We start from the raw sequence: 19,360 nt of genomic DNA on the forward strand, positions 1-19,360 counted from the left end.
TTACAGTGCAAATGAAGGGGGGAAATCCCTTAAGAACATATATCTAGTGCAGATTATAAGACAAGAGTAAAACCTCTGCACCACAGTTTCAAACATCTGTAATTTGAGAAGAGAAGAAAACAGTGATAGGAGAGGTCAAGAACAGACATGAATTAGATCCCGTCAGGAACATCTCACGGAATCATTCTTGTGATGATCTTTCCAGCAAAGGAATCAAGGAAAGCCCATCACAAAAAAAGCAAGCATAAGCTATGATAGGAATTAGAAACTAGCAGTTAGTTTGCATCTGTTTATATTAAAAACAGAGTGAAAGAAGGATTCCCCTTCCCCAAAAACTTGCAAAAGTTACTTGAGCTTTTTAAGTCCCAGAATCCCCCAGCTAGCACAGCCAGTAGCTAAGGGATCCTGGGATTCAGGAGTCCCAATTTTTCCCAATCTGTTAAAAACAAAAGAAGCTACAATCTAAAAGACAGATATTTTCCATGTGATTTCCCCATTCAATGGGAGGCTATGCTAATATTGAGAAATTATACAAGGATTAGCTCCCTCTCATGTTTGGTTCTACTTATCCACATACAATAATTCTTTTCTCTTACTTTCTGTCTCTACCATCTTGAACCGGATTAAGTTAAGAACACAATGACTTATTTCCTAAATTGCCCAACATTTATGGCACAACTACACATTGCATATAGTTCCATGCTTTTGCTTTTTCCATTTACAATTTGAAGTAAAAGGCTGAAGTGGTGGCTGTTTAAACCTTTCCCCTCTTGTGCCATTTTCCCACTGAAAACTGCTTTCCCATGCTATTTTTTTTTTCTCCAGGTTGGGAGGAGGGTAAAAAGTACCCTTTCATTTCAAACTTTACCCACAGCACCTACATGGTTTATTAACTGGGTTTTTTTTTTTGAAAGCTATGACTTTTTTTTGGGGGGGGGAGTGGGGAGGCTCAAAAATGGAATCATTTCACCAAATCATTATCTGTCTGAGGTGAAATCTTTCAGTTGTTTCTATGAGTGTGAAGAGCCAGCTGAAGTTTGTCTTATATTTTTCTCTAACTGCCGTCAGAAGTATCAATGGTAAGCAAGCTCCTCTTTGTCCCCCCCCCCCGCCATGCCTTAAATGTGTGTACAGGGTGCCCGCGTCATACGCTGAAAGCCGTGCTGGGAAAAGGGGCAACACGGCCCATAAGGGTAATGGCGCGCATGCTCACGTTGTGTGCGTGCCACTGCATGCACGAGCCCCATTAATTTAAATGGGGCTCGAGCATACACAGAATTCCCCTTATCGGGGGGGGGGGGGGTCCAGAATGTATCCCACACATAAGGGAAGGGCGGATTGTAATTCCAAGATAACAAATGGAAGAAAATGGCAGTATGACACATACAGGGCAAAGTGATGGGCCCAGATCCAACCACAAGATCGAACTACAGTTAAAACACAATAAACCAATGGCACTTACGTTAAGTGTTGACATACCAAGTTCCCAATGGGCCCACACTAGTTGACTAGATGGATATAGGAGTTAAGAGATATTTTACCTCAAGTGAAGCCACTCTCCATTTTGTCACCAATGAACGGGATGGAGAAATGGCAGGGAAGGAGAAAGATTGCACTTAACCCATTTTTTTTTTCATTTTTTAAAAAGAGTAGCTGAATTACATGCAATGCAACTTTAATTATTAGAAGATTGTGAGATTGTTCTAGAAGACAGAATTATGTACGAAATGAACATATAGTTCACTTTTTGTAGGGGTTTTATCATTCTACAGAGACTAAAAATGCCTCTCAGTATAACACAGGATAAGTGAACATTCTATGCATTCCAAGACATACTACGGGGACAAAGTCCAGGTAATGGAGTGGTACACACACTCCATGTAAACAGAATGCACTATCAGACAGCACCATTACACTTCTTTTGGTAGATAGTTTATACATGTGTATTACTGGAACATCCTGCAAAGTTGTGATGATTAAGTGGGGGATAACAATGATTTTTAAAATAATTACTGTGCATGCTTTTCAATAGTCTTAAACATGCTTCTTAGAAACAATCCAGGTAGCATTAGAGACGTGTCATTCATGACCTAGAAATCCATGTAGGGATTACAAATGAGTTATCTACAGTTGCCATCAAACACTAGGAAATCACCATCTCAAAGTTACTTAGGCAATATTATAGCTATGCCCAGCAACGGCACTGTCTGTTCTTTGTTAAAGTAATGTATGTACACCATCTTACTCTTAACTGATACGATACACACATGGGTTGGGAGAATGAGAGAATGGACTGCAATTTCTGGATTGTTTCAACATACACTGAAACATGTTTCGGGTAAAAGAGCTACATTCAATGTTAGCTGGTGGCGGGGGGGGGGGTTAAGCTGGAGGAAATGGGTTAAGACTTTTATAACTACTGAGGCAGGGAGGCCAAACACTGCCTATGGTAACGAATAAAGATGAACTGGAGAACAAAGGCTTCTAACCCCTGCTACTGAAGAGAACACCTCTTTCTATTTCTATTCACTTTTTATTCAAGTGATCACTTTGGACACAAAAACACATAGCAGCTCAGCTCAATTCTGGAGTGCTATTTTCTGCCCAGTCACGCATGCTACTGGGAGGGATAAGGACCCAAGCAAGTTAATATCTAAAGCCATTCTTTATTTCACAAGCTCCTCATTCCCCTACCATGTCTTTTAAAAAAAAACAACAACATGCTGTCCCATTACTTTAAATGACTAGCATTCAAGATTGAAGCACCTAAGTCACTGGCAAATTCTGCTTTTGTAGACACTTAGTATCTGTCACAAACTTCAGATTGCGTGGTCTAGAAATACCTTGTCTCATATTCATGTTCTGAAAGTTACAGATATCATGGAATTCTTCAAGACTTAGGACAGCCGCTTCTTTAAAGGCAACAATGTTCTTAGCCAATCTCTGGTCCACAAAGTTATCAGCTGGTTCAATATTCTCTTGGCCTCTGAAATCCTATCACCACTTCTCCCTTCTGGTCAAAACAAGGGAAAAAGTATTACAGTGCTACATAAATTCACAAGGTAGCACTCAGCTGTCATCACTGTCCATGTTACTGCATAAGATCAATGTGCTAGATGAACAAGCAAGACATTCTCCCCTCGAATAAAAATCTGGTTGATGTGCCGTGTGAACACTTGCTGATAATCCACCTTGGGCCTCTGTTTTTTCCGTGATCGACCCCTAGGGCCACCTGCACTCTTCCCTTCTGTTTGGGAGACTCTGCCAGGCCAGTCAGCCTCCTTCCCAGAGGCTCGGGGCAAACTAGAGCTTCGTGTCCTCTCTTTGCTGGTGTGCCTTTTTGCTCTATGTTCTTCTGACCTTCCCCGATTTGACTCAGATTTCCGCCCAAGTGTCCTAGGATTGTATGGCAGGGTTGGTAGGTCTGTAGTCATCTTTGAATCAGTTCCTTTTTTAAACAAAGACTCTTGCAGCTTGAGTCTATCAAACAGCTGTAAGGAAACAATGGAGAAAACATATATGCCATGAAAGGTAGCTTTTCACTATGCACTCTTAAACTAGGGCTATTGAACCTGTGGCCCCAACCTCCAGGTGTTGTTTGCCTCCAATTCTCATCAGCCTGGCCAAGAGAGAGGAACAATGAGAGTTGTTCGTGGTTCATCAACATTTGGAGAGCCACAGATTCCTCACTTCTCAGGTCTAAACTGAAACAATGAAGCTATGGTCCAGCACAGGAAGCCAAGCTGCAGAACAGTTTTTCTCAAAAAAATAAGTGGTTTATATGTATTTGCTGTTGTTGGACTAAAGTAGTCTGTAAAGGTCTAGTATGGTGTGCAATATAGTCTGCTGCAAAGGACATGACCTCTTTTGCCATTGAGGCGCTCTTCCAAGTTCTGCACTTTTGGCATATTATGCACACAGTAGGTTTGCCTCTGTGGCAAGTGTCGTTGCCATCGCTCAACTGCAGAATTTTAGTATTTTATTTAGCAGTCATACTGCTGGTACTAAAAAAGGCTAAATAATAGAATTAGTAGAAAGTCAAGTCATTAGTCCATCTTGTCAAGTCTGGGCAAGATGGCTCTCTCCAGGTTTTCAGGCAGAATTCTTTCCTAGCTGGAAAACCTTAACTGGAAAACTAGTGTTACATGGTTGCCCCCCATAAATGCACTAACCAGGCCTGCTCAGCTTCCAAAATCAAACAAGATGAGATGTGTTCAGGGCAGTATGGTGGACAGTAGGCAAATGACGGAGAATGAAGGAGAAAGGAAGAGAACTCAAGTGCATAAGAACTTAAGAACAGCCTTAGTAGATCAGACAAAAACACTATCTAGCCCTGTATTTCAATCACACAATGGCCAAACAGCTGCCCAAATGAAGCTCACCAGCATGGCAGAAGTACAACATCACCCTCCCATTTGTGTTTACTGGTATCAAAGGACATGTTAAAGATTTGGGCTGACTAGGCAGAAAGAATGCTGATTTTTACACTATGGACCAAATCTCAGAAGGGGAGGCTAACAAGGAAAATTGGGAACCTCTGGATTAAATTACTAGAAGGGGAAAATCTTCAGAGAAGTTAGGGTTAAACCCCAACAGGATTACAACATGTAGTAATATTGCCACCTGCCCCAAATGATAAAGAATCTGGAAATATGTTTTCCATCATTGCCTCTCATTTTCCAGCAACAAGAGCCCTGTTCAGGCATTTATGTGAATACGTGAAAGGCTAAAACGGGAGATGTGGACTTGATTGTGCATCTAAACCCAGCCATTATATGTCCCCCAAAACCCAGAAGTTAGACCTTCATGCATTCAGCTGGTGGGCCTGAAGAGGAATTTGTAACTATGCCTCACTGATGGAAAAACATGCCTTTATCAAAGATCCTGATCACAGAAGCACTGTAATTCAGGCAAATACAGTTACAAAGCCCTCGTTAGACCTTCATGTTCTATGCACAAAGGTATGTGACACTGTTTGGTCTGTTGGGAGATCCATGTGTGAGGCTAAACCAGCAACTTAGCTTTCTCCACATATTCAGTCAAGGACTTATATCAGATTTGCATAAGTAAGGACTGAAACAGGAAATAGGATGCCTTTTTCTCCTGCACTATTCATCTATCCAACATTTCAAAAAGCAAGCTAGCCTTACAGCTTGAAATTGTAAAAAGCAAGCTAGCCATACAGCTTGTAATGGTTCAAAATGAAAAATGTTTCTGAATCACATTTACTTCTATAGAAGCCAGTCATGTTCCCCCCCCCCACCATAGCTCTTTGTGACTTATGTGTGATATCATGCTTTTAAACATTAAAGCGTTTAGCATAAGTCAGTCAATGAACAAACAGAAGAATGATTACTTACTCTGGTGAGGGTTAACTGTGGCTCAACATAGAAAGCTTTACCCAATACAGGTTTTCGATATGTCTCATCTACATCAGTAAGTGCCTAAGGGACAAAGAAGAAGACAGAACAAGAGATGCTGTAGTCATACATAGTATTTTTGTAACACGACATTTGAGACCAAATGCTGGAAAGATAGGAATTGGCCATTGACGCTGGAGCGTCCTGAAGCTGGCTTTGGCAGAGCCGCAAAAAGCAGTCTTTTCCAGCCCAAAAAGGAACTGATCTTTACCGCTCCTTTTGGTCTGGTTTCAAGGCAGACTGGGGCTGCACCATGTGGTTGCCGCGGATCCAGTCCATCTTCGGAAGGGGCATTTTCAAGCTGGCCCTTCTTGCCAATCTGTTCCAACTCAAAGTTAATCAACATAATTTAAAAAACCTCCCCAACATTTTCTCTTTCCCCAGAAAAAAAAATACCAAGATACCTCCCCTCACAAAGCATCAAAATTTCCAGAAAATTTAAATCTCTAAGTAAGTCTGGGCAACTAGTATTATACTTTATAGCAGGGATGAGCAAAGTGTCCTGCAATCCTCCAAGGCTTTTTAGTACCTTGTTAAATGTTATATTCAAAAGCATTCAAAGCTTTATGTGGAAATTACTTTATTGGGATATTTGTAATAACAGAAAGAGAGTAGTGCATACTTCCCTTATATTTGACAAAAAGAATTACTACACCTAAAAGAAAATTACAGTGGGACCTTGTCATCCGCAGGCTTGCCATCCAATGATTTCAGTATCTGCGGACAGTAAAGCCCATTGTCCCAAATGACGACATGTGCACGCAGCCACACTAGTGGCCACATACATGGCACGCCTCCATTAGTTACAATAGGACTTGAGGTTTTTTTTTTTTTTGTATCGGGGGGGGGGGGGGGTCTGGAATGGATCCTTCATGGATACGAAGGTCTGACTGTATTTTTTAAAGGACACATACCAAAATATAGATGTATCCGATATAACTTATATCAAAAGTTTAACTTTCTTTTGCTGAGGTATAACTGTAGCACCTTCAACTCCATTATCTCACTCTTTGCACTACTTTATCAGTTCAACTTCAAGCTGAGAAAAATCTGATTCAGTACAATTAACTGAACATTCTGTTTTGCCAAAGGATGGATGTGAGTCTGTGGACACAAACAACTTACTACATTTTGTCTTGACTACTTGTACTTCTCACATTAAAAAGCAAAACATTTTGTGAAACAGAAACAAGCTTAGCAGTGCATTGATTTTTTTGGCCTAATCTGAGCACTTGCGTTTGTCAGCACTTGTCACCTTAGACCAACTAGAACTATTTAGCCCATCTAACATGACTGATTACATCTAACAGTCCACATAACTATGGATAAAACATGTGGGCAGGCTGTGGAAAAATATAACATCAGAAAAAATTCTGTCCCATAATTCTGAGAGTGGCAATTCACCCTTTAAATTGGCTGCACGTTCTCCCTCTCATGCTATTTAACATAAAAAATACAAATTTCTCAAAATCAGAAGTTTCTGCCCACTGGTATTATGGCCTGGTCTGTTCCATTTCCCTTCCTTTCCCTTATTTGAATTTTGGTAATCTGTGCAGACAGAAGCGAGTCCTAGAAGAAAATTGGTTCCCTGGCCCACCATAGTTGCCCACACTGCTTTATAGTAGCTCCAATCTGAATTTTGATACCTTGCTCTTGGCTCTCAGTTATGTCTGTTAGCTAGAGGGTACTGTACCCTGGAAGGTCCTGAACACCAGCTGCAAAATACTGCAACTCCAATGCCCATCTTTTCATGATTATATCCTGGCAGGGTGAGAATAATCACCAAGCTATAAAGGATTATCACTCCCATTAGGTGGTAAGGTATAACAGAAACTTTAAAGAAACTTTAAAAGAATTTCATCTCAGGTATAGATATACTGAGTACAAAATGCATGTGTTAAGGAGAATACCACTATTTGTATGACACCAGAACCTAGAGCCATGCAGAAAAAGTAGTCCAATTCTTACTGCCCAAACACACCTCTGTTTTCAGTGTCCCTTTGAAATTATACAGTACCTGCTTTTTGAGTCCTGGATATCAGAAAATTCTCACTGCATGGTTTTAAAGACTCAAGGTCTTGGTAACAATGGAATGTTACAATTCCCAAGCACATTTTGATCCCTTGAAATCCAAATCAAAACTCCGTAAAATTCAATCAAGATTTAACCAAAATAATTAAATAAATGTGAAAGCCTACACTCAAATTTAAAAAGAATCAAATGGCATAGTTTTTTGTGGGTTTTTTGCGCTACGTGGCCATGTTCTAGAAGAGTTTCTTCCTGACATTTCGTCAGGAAAAACTCTTCTAGAACATGGCCATGAAAGCCTTCGACTTCACAAATCAGATTTTGTCACTATAAGAAGACTACAATGATTTTTTAAAATAAAAAAACTATATCAAAACTAAGCATAACCGGTAAAGTATATTATTTCGCTTTGACAGGCATCACATATTTCTTACACAGGCACATGGAAGTCTGTGTGGAAAAGGCTAGTTTAGATTATACCATGAAGATTAACTAAAGAAAAGGTAAATCCCAAACACAGAGATATCTGAAAATGTCACCTTAAATAAAGTGATCTATCCCACAAGAAAGAAATGAGTGTAATCCAATTAAAATCTACTGATTACAATGAAAAGATATGAAGTACACATAAATCCCTAATCAAAAGCCTTGCACATTGTGGCATCTACACATAGAATGTCTGAATGGTGTGAGGCTTTCAAATATCTGGTTGTAAAACCACAGAAAGTGTGGGATAATCATTACCATGTTCCAAAACTTGTCAAACGCAACCAAGAAGCCAGTGCAGACTCCACGGAGCCCTTTGAAAGTTCGAATGTGGACGTTGACTTTTACACCATCACGGACACAGCGGTGGAGTTCCCCAAGTGGACTGCCTTCATGAACTGGAATACAGACAAATTATTTGTCATTCAAACATATGCAATGGAGCAAAAAGCAAAACATGAAGAGTGTAATGATGTAATTCTGCTAATGGATTTGCTCTACTGTGCCCTCAAAATCTGTTCTAGGGGAGAAGAAAAAGAAGGAAACTTCTGTTTTGCTGAACACAAGTCCACTACCACAATGTCACAAGTCCACTACCACAATGTTGGCTTTAACTCAGAGGATATTACAGAGAAATCTAATTGAAAATAGTAATCAATTATTTTGTTGCTAAAAATCACACAGCCCCAATGTATTTCAATGAAAGAATTGTACTTCTGTATAGACTGCTTTTGTAGAGAACAATTGCCAGGCAAAGAAACCCAAAACATTAAAAAAACAAAACAGTGTTAATCATGTTCTGTCAATACACTTAAAGAAACGTAGCACAGGAATTATGAAGGCAAGGAACCTACATCCTGTCATTTATTTATTTAGTTGCAAAGAGTTTTGCAAAGAGGGAGAGATGTTAATGTTAATGTTTCTGGACTTGCTGAAGGCATAAAACACAAGGGAATACATCCAAAAAAAGAAGACATTATGGGGTAAATTTAAGTGGAGTATTTTCCTATACTCCTAAACTTCCTTTACTACATTAAGATAATAATATATATTGCATATAATTTTGAATAAAATGGCAGAATGTTATGTTTCTAAAAATTAAAAGTGTGAATATACAGGTATTTCTGAACATCTTCTTAATATAATAATCAAACACAAACACAGAATTGTTATTGGTAAAACTGAGTCCTAACGTAATCAGATTTTTACCAGCTAGGAAAACAGGGGCTGGGGAAGCAAAACATTCAAAATAAAAACTATCAACACGGTAGCAAACAAGCCTACACAGAAACCTACAGAGATTTCATTCTTTAAGATTTCAAGAGCTCAACAGAACAGTATTATCTAAATTCAAAAAGTGCTCATATTTTTAGAGGACATGTTTACAAAACGAATAAATCTCTATAATATTATTAATAAATAGCAATACATTTGGATGTCTGAAACATTTTATAGTACTACAGTTGTCCCTCCATATTCACTAGGGTTAGGGAACAAGACCCCCGTGAATATGGGAAAACCGCAAATAGCAAAAACACTGTTTTTACCTGAGAGGACACCTTTCTAGGAATCCCTAGGTCCTCCAGTGCAACTCTGTGGTCAATGTCCAACATACACTGACCATAGAATGGCACTGGAGTAGCTACAAATGGTCTTTCAGTGCAACTTTTAGTTAAAGGTGACCAGAGAGTTGCACTGGAGGACCTAGACAGTCCTAGAGAGAACATATTAATGAAATCCGTGAATAATCAAATCCGTAAATATCAAAGTCGCAAATATGGAGAGATGACTGTACTATAAATGGTCAGTGCCATCCGATGTACAAAATAGGTACAATAGTAACTGCACAGTCCACATTAACCATCCATACCTAGTTATTAATTCTTATACTGCTCCATCTCAATAAATAATATAAAAGTGAAAATAACAGTGTAATTCAAATTTATCTAAATCTGAACCTGTGTCTGAAAGGTTATTTTCTTATTCTAAACTTTAAATTTCATGGACTTCAGAAAACAGTTTACACAAATTATAAAAAGCCTCTCTCAACACTTTTCACATGTTAAATTTCCTAATTTTGTGTGTGAACTACATGGCCTCTTTCAGTGATTCTTTCACTAAGAGCACACCAAATAACACTAAATGTTCTACCCACCCTTTTATTGATCATATCTTGTACAATTCACAAACGAACAAAGTGGGTTAGCTCTTTCCCCCCAAAGATGAAAACCTGTGTGAAACTATTATACCTCGCTCTGCAGGTTTACTTATTTCTCTGTGGCTTTAGACACACCACACATTCATCATCAATCATCTGCATAGCCTATGAGGATATAATTAGATATTCCATAGTTGGATTTTCCCATTCTTAATATCTCAATTTTAAAAGATTAAGAGACTACTACCTCAGGGGTTGTCATTACACAACACCTAATGTTTCTGGTAGACAGATGTTACCTCAGTAACAGAATGCCAATTGTCAGCATAAATTCTCTGATTTAATCTATCCCGTAACGAACAGTCCTCTATTTCTATAATTTATAACTATTGACCATAAATAAAAATAGTAATTACTTTCCTGCATTTAACTGAAGGACTGGTTTTATAGAAAGAATAAAATTTATACCAGTTTCTTGCCACTGTTTAAAGAGATGCACTAACTTATTTCTGGGCCCTGGGCTCAATTCAAAGTATAAGATTTTAATCTTTTAAAGCCCTAAATGGACTGAGTATCTAATGATCACTTTCTTGCACACAAACCTACCCACCAGTGAGAGGATGATGAAGAAAGGCTGGAGAAGTAGACTTTTCAGTGCTGTGTTGAAACAACATGTCTGCAGTAAACAAGTTGATAAAAAGCTTAAGCTGGAAAAGAATGTGATTCTACTTCAGCCAATCCTACCGCAAGAGTGTGAGCCAGCTTACAACAGGCAAAGAAAACAAAGCTGTCTCCAGAACCTCTTACTGAGCACGCATGACCAGCAGAACAGAGAGAAAAGGGCATGCTGAAAATGCACAGATCTATAGGTTTGGCTGCCAAAATGGAAGTCATAAGAAAAGCGGAATCAGAAAAAAGAGAAAGAAAATTCATCCCAGGATGCATTTTGGATGCAACTTTCAAGTCGTCTCTAGAACCTTCAAAATGTTTTCATGTACTTATGCAACACTTACTTGACTTTGCTGTTTCATTTACGCATGAATAATTTTAATTTTGAAGAAAAAGTTTGCTGAAACATACTGAACTGCTCTCCCTTTTTGTGGTGCAGAAAGGTATTCTTATTTCTATGGTATTTCCTTTTTTAAAGAACACATCTATTTTATTAATTGAGACACAGCTGAGTGTTGGGGGGGGGGGTTCCCTTCTTAAAATTCTTTTATTGCTGAGGCAGCATTAAAAACCTCATCAATAAACAGATACATAAACTTGGGCTGAAATAACTACAAACAGAAGGTGTAAAAGTATGGGCTTTCTGAAACATTCAATACTGGAAAATATTCTGGAGGATTTTCTAATGCCCTAAGCAGAGTATGATCTGACTTAGCATTTTTTTTTCCTATTTGACTTATATTTATTAAACAAATCAGGACATTAATAGTTTTACTGAAATATTTGATTAAGAAATAACAAAGTACACTTAATGTGGTTTAAATATCACATTACGGTACATTACATTCAAATAGATTCAAAATAATTGTATTAAAATACTGACTGATATGGACATGGACATACTCACAACATTAATGAAAAATGAATCCTCGAAAGATACTATAAAGAATTGGAACTGCGTGTAAAAAACAAGGATGGATCTTTAATGTAACATAATTAGTAACATTTAATTAACTAGTAGAACAATGGAAATCTTATATCATATAGTAATACAAGTAACTCACAGAAATGATGATAGGGCTCTTCATGGGGGTTTTTTTTGGTAATAGTTTATTTATAGTTTATTTAAGGATATATAAATCTATACTTGTTATTATCACCGTAAAACCGATATAATTATATACTATTACATACTAATATATATTATATACTATTATATATAGAATTAATTATTATTTGTAAAATATGAATCTGGGATACAGGAAAAATTTCTTTGATAAAGAAATGTAACAAAGATAGGAAGTACATTGATAGAAAACGATAATATGTATATTTGAAGAATCTCCTTGTTTCTGTAACTATATTTGTTATAAATTGAGAGTCTGTCTGTATGTTATTCAAAATTAAATAAAAAGTACATTTCTATACCGCTTATCAGTACACTTAAGCACTCCCTAAGGAGGTTTACAAAGGGTAAGCTAATTGCCCCCCAAAAGCTGGATACTCATTTTAGCCACTTCAGAAGGATGCAAGCCTGAGTCAAGCTTGAGTCCTTTTACTGGTAATGAACTCGTAACCTTACGGTCTGTGAATGAGTAGCTGCAGTACAGGCATTTAACCACTGTGCCACCAGGGCTCCTTCAGAGTAGAATAGAATGCCACATAAGATAGAAAATGATACTTTAAAAGCAGTGGTATAACTAGGGTTGGCATCCCCTGGTGCGGAATCTCATAGTGTCACACCCTCATAGACTTCCTTCCCGACCACACTATACAGAATCCTTAGTAATGTTTTTGGTACCAATCTTAATCATAAATCATAATTCCCATATATCACTGAATGTAATGGCAATAGCTGTGAAGTAAAACAACTACGGTAGCAAAGTTAAAATTATACCTTGAAACTAGAAATTACAATATCATATGCCGTCTAAATGTATTAGCACTTACATAGTTTCATGAGGCTAAAATGAAAATTTGGTAAGATTTAATTCTTTTTGAGAAAAAATTAAAAATAATAAAAATATTTTAAAATTTTAAAACACACACACACACACACACACACACACACAACGTTGACCCACTCACCCCATCTCTTCAGCCTTTTAAATAAAACATTTTCAGTGCTGATACAAAGTTTTATCCAGATAGCATCCATGTTTTACCAAAGAAGTACTAATCTTAGGGCTGGAAAAAGTGGCTTGATCCTGCTTTTTCCAAAAATGAATTGAAACCCCACTGCCCGCACAGTCTGCTTCCAAGGCAGGCTGAATATGCATAGCCCAACCACACAGTGCGATATCAAGCCATGCTGCTGGGTAATTTTTTTGTTGCCTCCCAACCATACATGTGCGCTGTCACACAAACACACCACCTGCGACATCCAAGTACTTCCCACGTCTGCCCAGATGCCATCCCATTGCATGGCCATTCCTTTGATTTGCCACACAGTCGCACATGCATTACTCCGCCAGTTCAGGGCATCGGTGTGTGAGTGATACATTGGCAAAGCACAATCATGGAAATCCCCCCCCCCAACATGCCCCCTTAGCCCCAACTATCTGGTTAATGTATATTACATCAATTGGAGTTGGCGCACTTCTTTCTTTGCTTTGCTGGAGCCCTGCACTCGTGTCAAGAGTGTTTATATGCAGGCGCAAAGATGTGCATTTTCTGCCTTGAGTCAGACTATCCCAGCTTCATTTTGCCCTGTAGCACAGCTTTGGTCTGGTTTCCAGCCACTTTCGAGGCACACTATGATTAAACACCCCGTCTTCAAAGCACCTGGAAACCATTTTATTTTCCCCATCTGTTCCACCCCGTTGTTCATTCTCTCTTGTTCAACAGTTAAAAGCTTAATGAACAGAATCCAACTGCTTCTATCAGCAGAATTATGAGGAGAGAGATTCCTTCTGTCCCCACAGCTGTCCCTCTCTCTCCAAGAGACCCTCAAAATCTACTCTGAAATCCTTTGGAGCAAGTTTTTGAGTAGCCCAAAAAGGTTGCAACATTTAGGAGTTGTACTAGCTGATGTCCCCTAGCTCAGTGTTGAATTTAGGTGAGGCATGGTAGTTGTGTGACCTCCCAAATGTTGTTGGGTTACAATTCCCAGCTAGGCAGGTTACAGATGCTGGGAGTTGCAGTTTAGCAACATCTGGAGGGACACACAATTTCCCATTTCTGACCTAGGCCAGTATTTTAACATTATATTCATTCCACTTCTAATAATCTCCTGGCTCCCGGTACAGGTATCCAAACTGAAGAGCACATACAATTATGATAACTGAAAATCATGATCTCACCAGAATAAATGCAGAATTTTGGGGAGAGTTTCAGAACAAGCATCAGTATAGCCCAGCTTTTATATACTTGCCTATTATAATCTTATCAAAAATCATTGCACTGTATTTACAACACTAGGATGTGTGTTTAAGAAGCAATATTATAACAGTGTAAAGGACATACTGTGGGTATAACTAGCAGCTGCAGAGGACAACATCAAATTCCCGGTCTAAAAGTGCTATTTTTCAGAAACACTAAGACAAACCCCTTAAATCAATACTGGAAGAAAAAGTAACCAAAGGCAGTAAAAGCTGCAGGAGATCCTCACCTACTACTCCCTAGGTAGTGTTTGTGCCCATTTGCCAGGAAGCACACAAACACCTACATAGCAAATCGTACAGAATTTACAAATACAGCCACCCCTCCATTTTCACGACTTTCAGCTGCGGTTTTGATTATTCACGGAGGGACAACCTGCATTAAAGCTAATGGTGTGCACGCCCATGACATGTGTACATGGCCGCATGCAGGAGCATGTGGCCATTCAAAGCTATGGGAGTTGAATATATGCAAATTTCCAAATTCATGGGGGGTGGGGGTGGGTCGGGAACGGATCCCTCGCAAATTCAGAGGGAGGACTGTACCCTTTCTAAAGTTGTCCTATATGAATACATGGCAAGCTGAATGAGAAAACCATTCTATTCCAGCAGATTCTTCTTGCATGTGAAATAATTTTGCCCCCTTGGTTTAACTACTGACCTGCCTCCATGGTCCAGTATTTTATTTTATTGTTTTGACAGAGCTGCCTTTTTAATACACACACACACACACACACACAGAGAAGCTTTCTGAGTGAGAACTTTTCAGTTACAGAATGGGATATAAATGTTTTCATGAATAAATAAATCCTAAATTCTTTGCAGAAGACGGTGAGTGAAAGACAGGTATGAAAACTGCCACAAATTGTGTACTTAAGATATCGTGGTCCATAATTTCCTTCAACACTGGTCAAGCTGGCTTGTAACTGATGGAAGCTAGAGAACAGCATATCTGATGGGCAACTGGTTGGGGAAGGATGGATTCATTTTCATATCCTCAATAGGCCCTAATTCTTTTTGATATAAAGCCTTAATCACAGCACCTACTTCCTTTCCTTTACACTTCTTAGCTGCTCCACAATGCCACAAAAATGCCATTCCTCTTTAGCTAGTTGTCTCTTCCCTTTCATCTCTTGCCTCAAAATAATGGACTCTCTTCTTGCTTCCAGCTCTATACAATGCACTGCTTTTCCCCTGCCATCTAATCTTCAGAAAAGGCCACCAATCACATCGTTCACTCCTTCTATCTATAGTCTCCCCTTTTTCTCTCTCTTCATCACAATATAAACCATTTCTTTAGGAAAATGAATTTTTCCAAAAGATAAATTCCAGCCAACAGAGGTTCTTGGATACACATTTGCCTGTTTCCAAATTGTTTGTGCCAGTGAAAAAAAGCATTTTAATTTAAGAATCTGAAATAGAGACGCATGCAAAAAATAGGATATTTTAAAAGATACTTTCAAGACACTTGAAAGATTAACAAATCAGCATACTTGGCTATCTACAAATACAGCTTGAGTCTCTCTCATCCAAAATGCTTGGGACCAGAGGTGTTTTGGATTTCCAATTTTTCCAGATTTTGGAATACATACACAATGTAATATCTTGGAGATGGGGCCCAAGTCTAAACACAAAATTCATGTTTGTTTCACACACACCTTATATACATAACCTAAAGGTAAGTTTATACAACCAATTAAAAAAAGTTTGAGCATGAAACAGAAGTTTGTGTACACCAAACCATCAGAAAGCAAAGGCGTAACTGAAAAAAGTTTAGTTTTTTGGAATATTTTGGATTTGGGAATTTTGGGTAAGGGAGACTGAACTTGCACATAACAACTCAGGTTTCCAATTTTGATGGGTTTGTGCACAACGTGAACAAGAGCCATGCAACACGTATGGTTCAGTACACATGGGACCAAAGTCAAATGTGAGGCATGGCACACTACAGTGGGCCACAATCCACAGTCTTTGGCTTGCTAATGAAACGTATCAAGCAGGTGCATGGGCTGTATTTCCAACACCAGGGCACCACTGTGGCAGGGAAATAAACTCTGGATGACTTGTGACATGGAGCTTCCAGTGCTGGACTCTGACTCTGGAGACTAGGGTTCAGTTCCCTGCTCAGCCATGGAACTCTCTGGGTGACTTTGAGCAAGTCACACTCTCTCAGCCTCAGGGGAAGGCAATGGCAAACGTCCTCTGAAGCAGGGTGACCAGATGTCCTAAACACAAAGGAGGATGAGGCATCACAAAATGTAGGACCTTCAAGAAAAATGCCAGACATTATGGAGTAAATGCTAGAAACACTCGTAGATATAAATTAATGCTTCTTAGTCATGCTCCAGATGGAGGCCATTTTGTAATTCTTCCTGGGCAGATATACAACTGAGCACAAAGGTTAGAATCATACAAGGCACTTGTATTCCCTGTTACCATGTATGGATGTGAGAGCTGGACAGTTAAGAAAGAAGATAGGAAGAAAATCCATTCATCTGAGATGTGGTGCTAGAGAAGAGTGCTGAGGATCCCATGGAGAGCCAAAAGGACAAAGAAATGGGTCCTAGAGCAGGTCAAGCCAGAAACCTCCCTGGAAGCCAAGATGACCAAACTGAGGCTGCTGTACTTTGGACACATCATGCGAAAGAAGGACTCATTGGAAAAGACAATAATGTTAGGAAAGGTGGAGGGAAGCAGAAAGAGAGGAAGGCCACATGTCGGATGGATGGACTCTATCTCTCTATTAAGGAGGTCACTATGGGTTTTATGGGGTTGCAGGAATTAAGCAGAGCAGTGGAGGACAGAGGGTCTTGGAGATGTGTCATCCATAGGGTTGCCATGAGTCGGGATCGAGTCACAGTTAACAACAGAATGTTGAAATGGAGGACATGTCCTGGAAAAGGAGGGCATCTGGCCATCCTAACACTCTGAAGAAACTTGCCAAGGCCTTCCCTGAATAACAGTCCCGGCCACACACCTAATACGTTTACCCCCATCGACTGCCCTGTGCCTAATCCCACCCTGTTTATTTTAATCGGATTATTCGGTTGTAGATTATTTTAACATTTTGTCGTTTGATTCTGTTTCTGGGGAGGAGGGATACTGGGGTCTTTATGGAGTTTTCTATGTAAGCACGCCTGGGTTGTCTTTGATAGAGAGGCGGAATACAAATAGAAACTTGATCATCATCATTATAAAGAAAACCCTGTGACAGAGTCACCATAAGTTTGAAATGACTTGAAAGCAGACCCCAGGAGAAAATGTTATCGATGATTGATGATCTGAAAGCCAGAGTTTCAACCAGAAATCATCAGGGAGACCAGTGAGTGGATTGGGAAGGAGAGGTCCCAGAAGGAAGCTCTTGCAAATCTCTGGCACTATATTCTAAAACGAACCAAGGTTTTATAGCATTTGGAACAAAGGAAACTACAACCCACATTTCCATTGGACCCCTCTATATCCAGCATATATATATATGTCTCTGTCCCTGTGGGGCACCCACCCATCTCTTCATGTTTCCTTCCCCTATCCCCAAACTGTCCATGCAGTCCTTCCCTTTCATTGGGCCAGAATCTCTCCAGTCAGGAGCCATTTCCCCAGACCCCTTCCGTCCCAACCAGGCAGGGCAGCCTGGGGTGCTTACGGGGCATCCTGGTGAGGACGTTCCGGGGCTCCCTCCTGCCCCGAGCCCGGACCCTGCCGGCCCCCTCCTCCTGCTCCTGCTCCTTCCGCGGCGCCACCACCATCAGGCTCCGGAGGCGCTCGATCCGCTCGGGGTCGGCCGTGGCCCTGCTCCGCGCTCGGCCTCCGCTGCCCCTCCGGCGCCCGGCAGAGGCGGCGGCGGGGCCTGTCCCTGGCTGCGCCCTGCTGGCCCTCCTCCTTCCGCGCTGGAAGCTCTCGTACTCGGCGAGGTTGTTGAAGCACGGCGCGGCCGGGAAGGGCAGCGGAGTCCGCTCCGAGTAGAGCGCCAGCAGAGGGTCGAAGCGAGGGGAGGTGGCGTCCAGGAGGCCCGGGCTGGGAGAGCGGCCGGCGGGGCGGCGGCGGCGGCGGCTGCTGCTGGGAGGCCTGGGCCTGGACCCCTCCTCCTCCTCCTCGGCCTCCTCCATGTCTCCCTCAGAAACAGAGAGAGAGAAGGAGGAGGAGGAGGAGGCGCCCAGCTAAGGGCCGCCTTTTCGCCTCAGCGGCGCCTTCCTTCCCGCCTTTTTTCACCTCAGCGGCGCCGTCCTCCAAGGAGAAGCGTCCCCCCCTCAGCCCTCGCTATTAGCCCCCCAATATAAGCCAAATAGGATGGACCACTTTTACTTCCCAACCCTCCCCTAACGGCCCTTCTCCCGCATAAAAGGCGGCTCTGCGGCGACGATCCTTTCCTCGACAGGGATCTATGATGATGGACGCGAGTGAGGGGAGAGAGAGAGAAGATGGCGCCTTTTTATGAGGGCTCCGTCGTGGGCTGAGGAAAAGGGCTTCGAAAGCCACGGAACCCCACGCACTTGTCAAGCTGCCTGTCTCGTCCCACGCGAAGTGGGGTTGTAAAAGCGGCCCTGTTTCCCATCCCTGACTGTTTCACATATATATATATATATATAGCGCAACTGGTCACTAGGCAGAGGAAGGAGTGGGGCCTCCTCAGCTGAAGGAACCGTCATAGGCTGAGTTTCTTGGCTCTCCCACGCCCAGGACTAGAATAGGTCAATGTCAACGATCATGGATCTGCTGTCCAGTTATTGGTAATTTTTGTTGTTATTATCACAGAGTTGGAAGAGATCTCGGGGGGGGGGCATCCAGCCCAGCCCCATTCTGCCATGCAGGAACTCTCAGTCAAAGCACCCTCTGGGACAGATGGCCGTCCAGCCTCTCTTTAAAGACCTCCAAAGATGGAGACCCCGCCACTCTGCCAGGGACTGCGGTCCACTATCGGAGAACAGCTCTCACTCTAATGCTGAGCTGCCTGGAATCCCTTTTCCTCTGCTTTGAATCCATTGTTCTGTGTCCTATTCTCTGGAGCAGCAGAAAACAAGCTTGCTCCATCCTAGCTCTGGCTCTTAAACATGATGATAGCCCTGTTTAAGTATTTGAAAGAGGTGTCATACTGAGGATAGAGCAAGCTTGTTTTGTGCTGCTGCAGGGACTAGAGCATGGAACAATGGATGCAAGCTACAGGGAAAGAGATTCTACCTCAACATTGGGAAAAACTGCCTTACAGCAAGAGCTGTTTGACA

The 19,360-nt window shown here is 41.0% G+C and overlaps 1 protein-coding gene across 1 annotated transcript; it reads right to left on the reverse strand.

Moving 5' to 3' along the window:
• Positions 1-2,351: 2,351 nt before the first annotated feature.
• On the reverse strand, positions 2,352-18,394 carry LSM11 (LSM11, U7 small nuclear RNA associated). The gene is made up of 4 exons (XM_042452168.1): positions 17,785-18,394; positions 8,193-8,332; positions 5,361-5,444; positions 2,352-3,491 (listed from the first exon to the last, which is right to left on the reverse strand). Exons 1-4 carry the CDS (start codon positions 18,245-18,247, stop codon positions 3,105-3,107), a joined length of 1,074 nt encoding a protein of 357 aa, XP_042308102.1. The 5' UTR covers positions 18,248-18,394; the 3' UTR covers positions 2,352-3,104.
• Positions 18,395-19,360: the final 966 nt, after the last annotated feature.

The sequence above is a fragment of the Sceloporus undulatus genome, chromosome 2, assembly GCF_019175285.1.
Source record: "Sceloporus undulatus isolate JIND9_A2432 ecotype Alabama chromosome 2, SceUnd_v1.1, whole genome shotgun sequence".
Taxonomy (NCBI): domain Eukaryota; kingdom Metazoa; phylum Chordata; class Lepidosauria; order Squamata; family Phrynosomatidae; genus Sceloporus; species Sceloporus undulatus.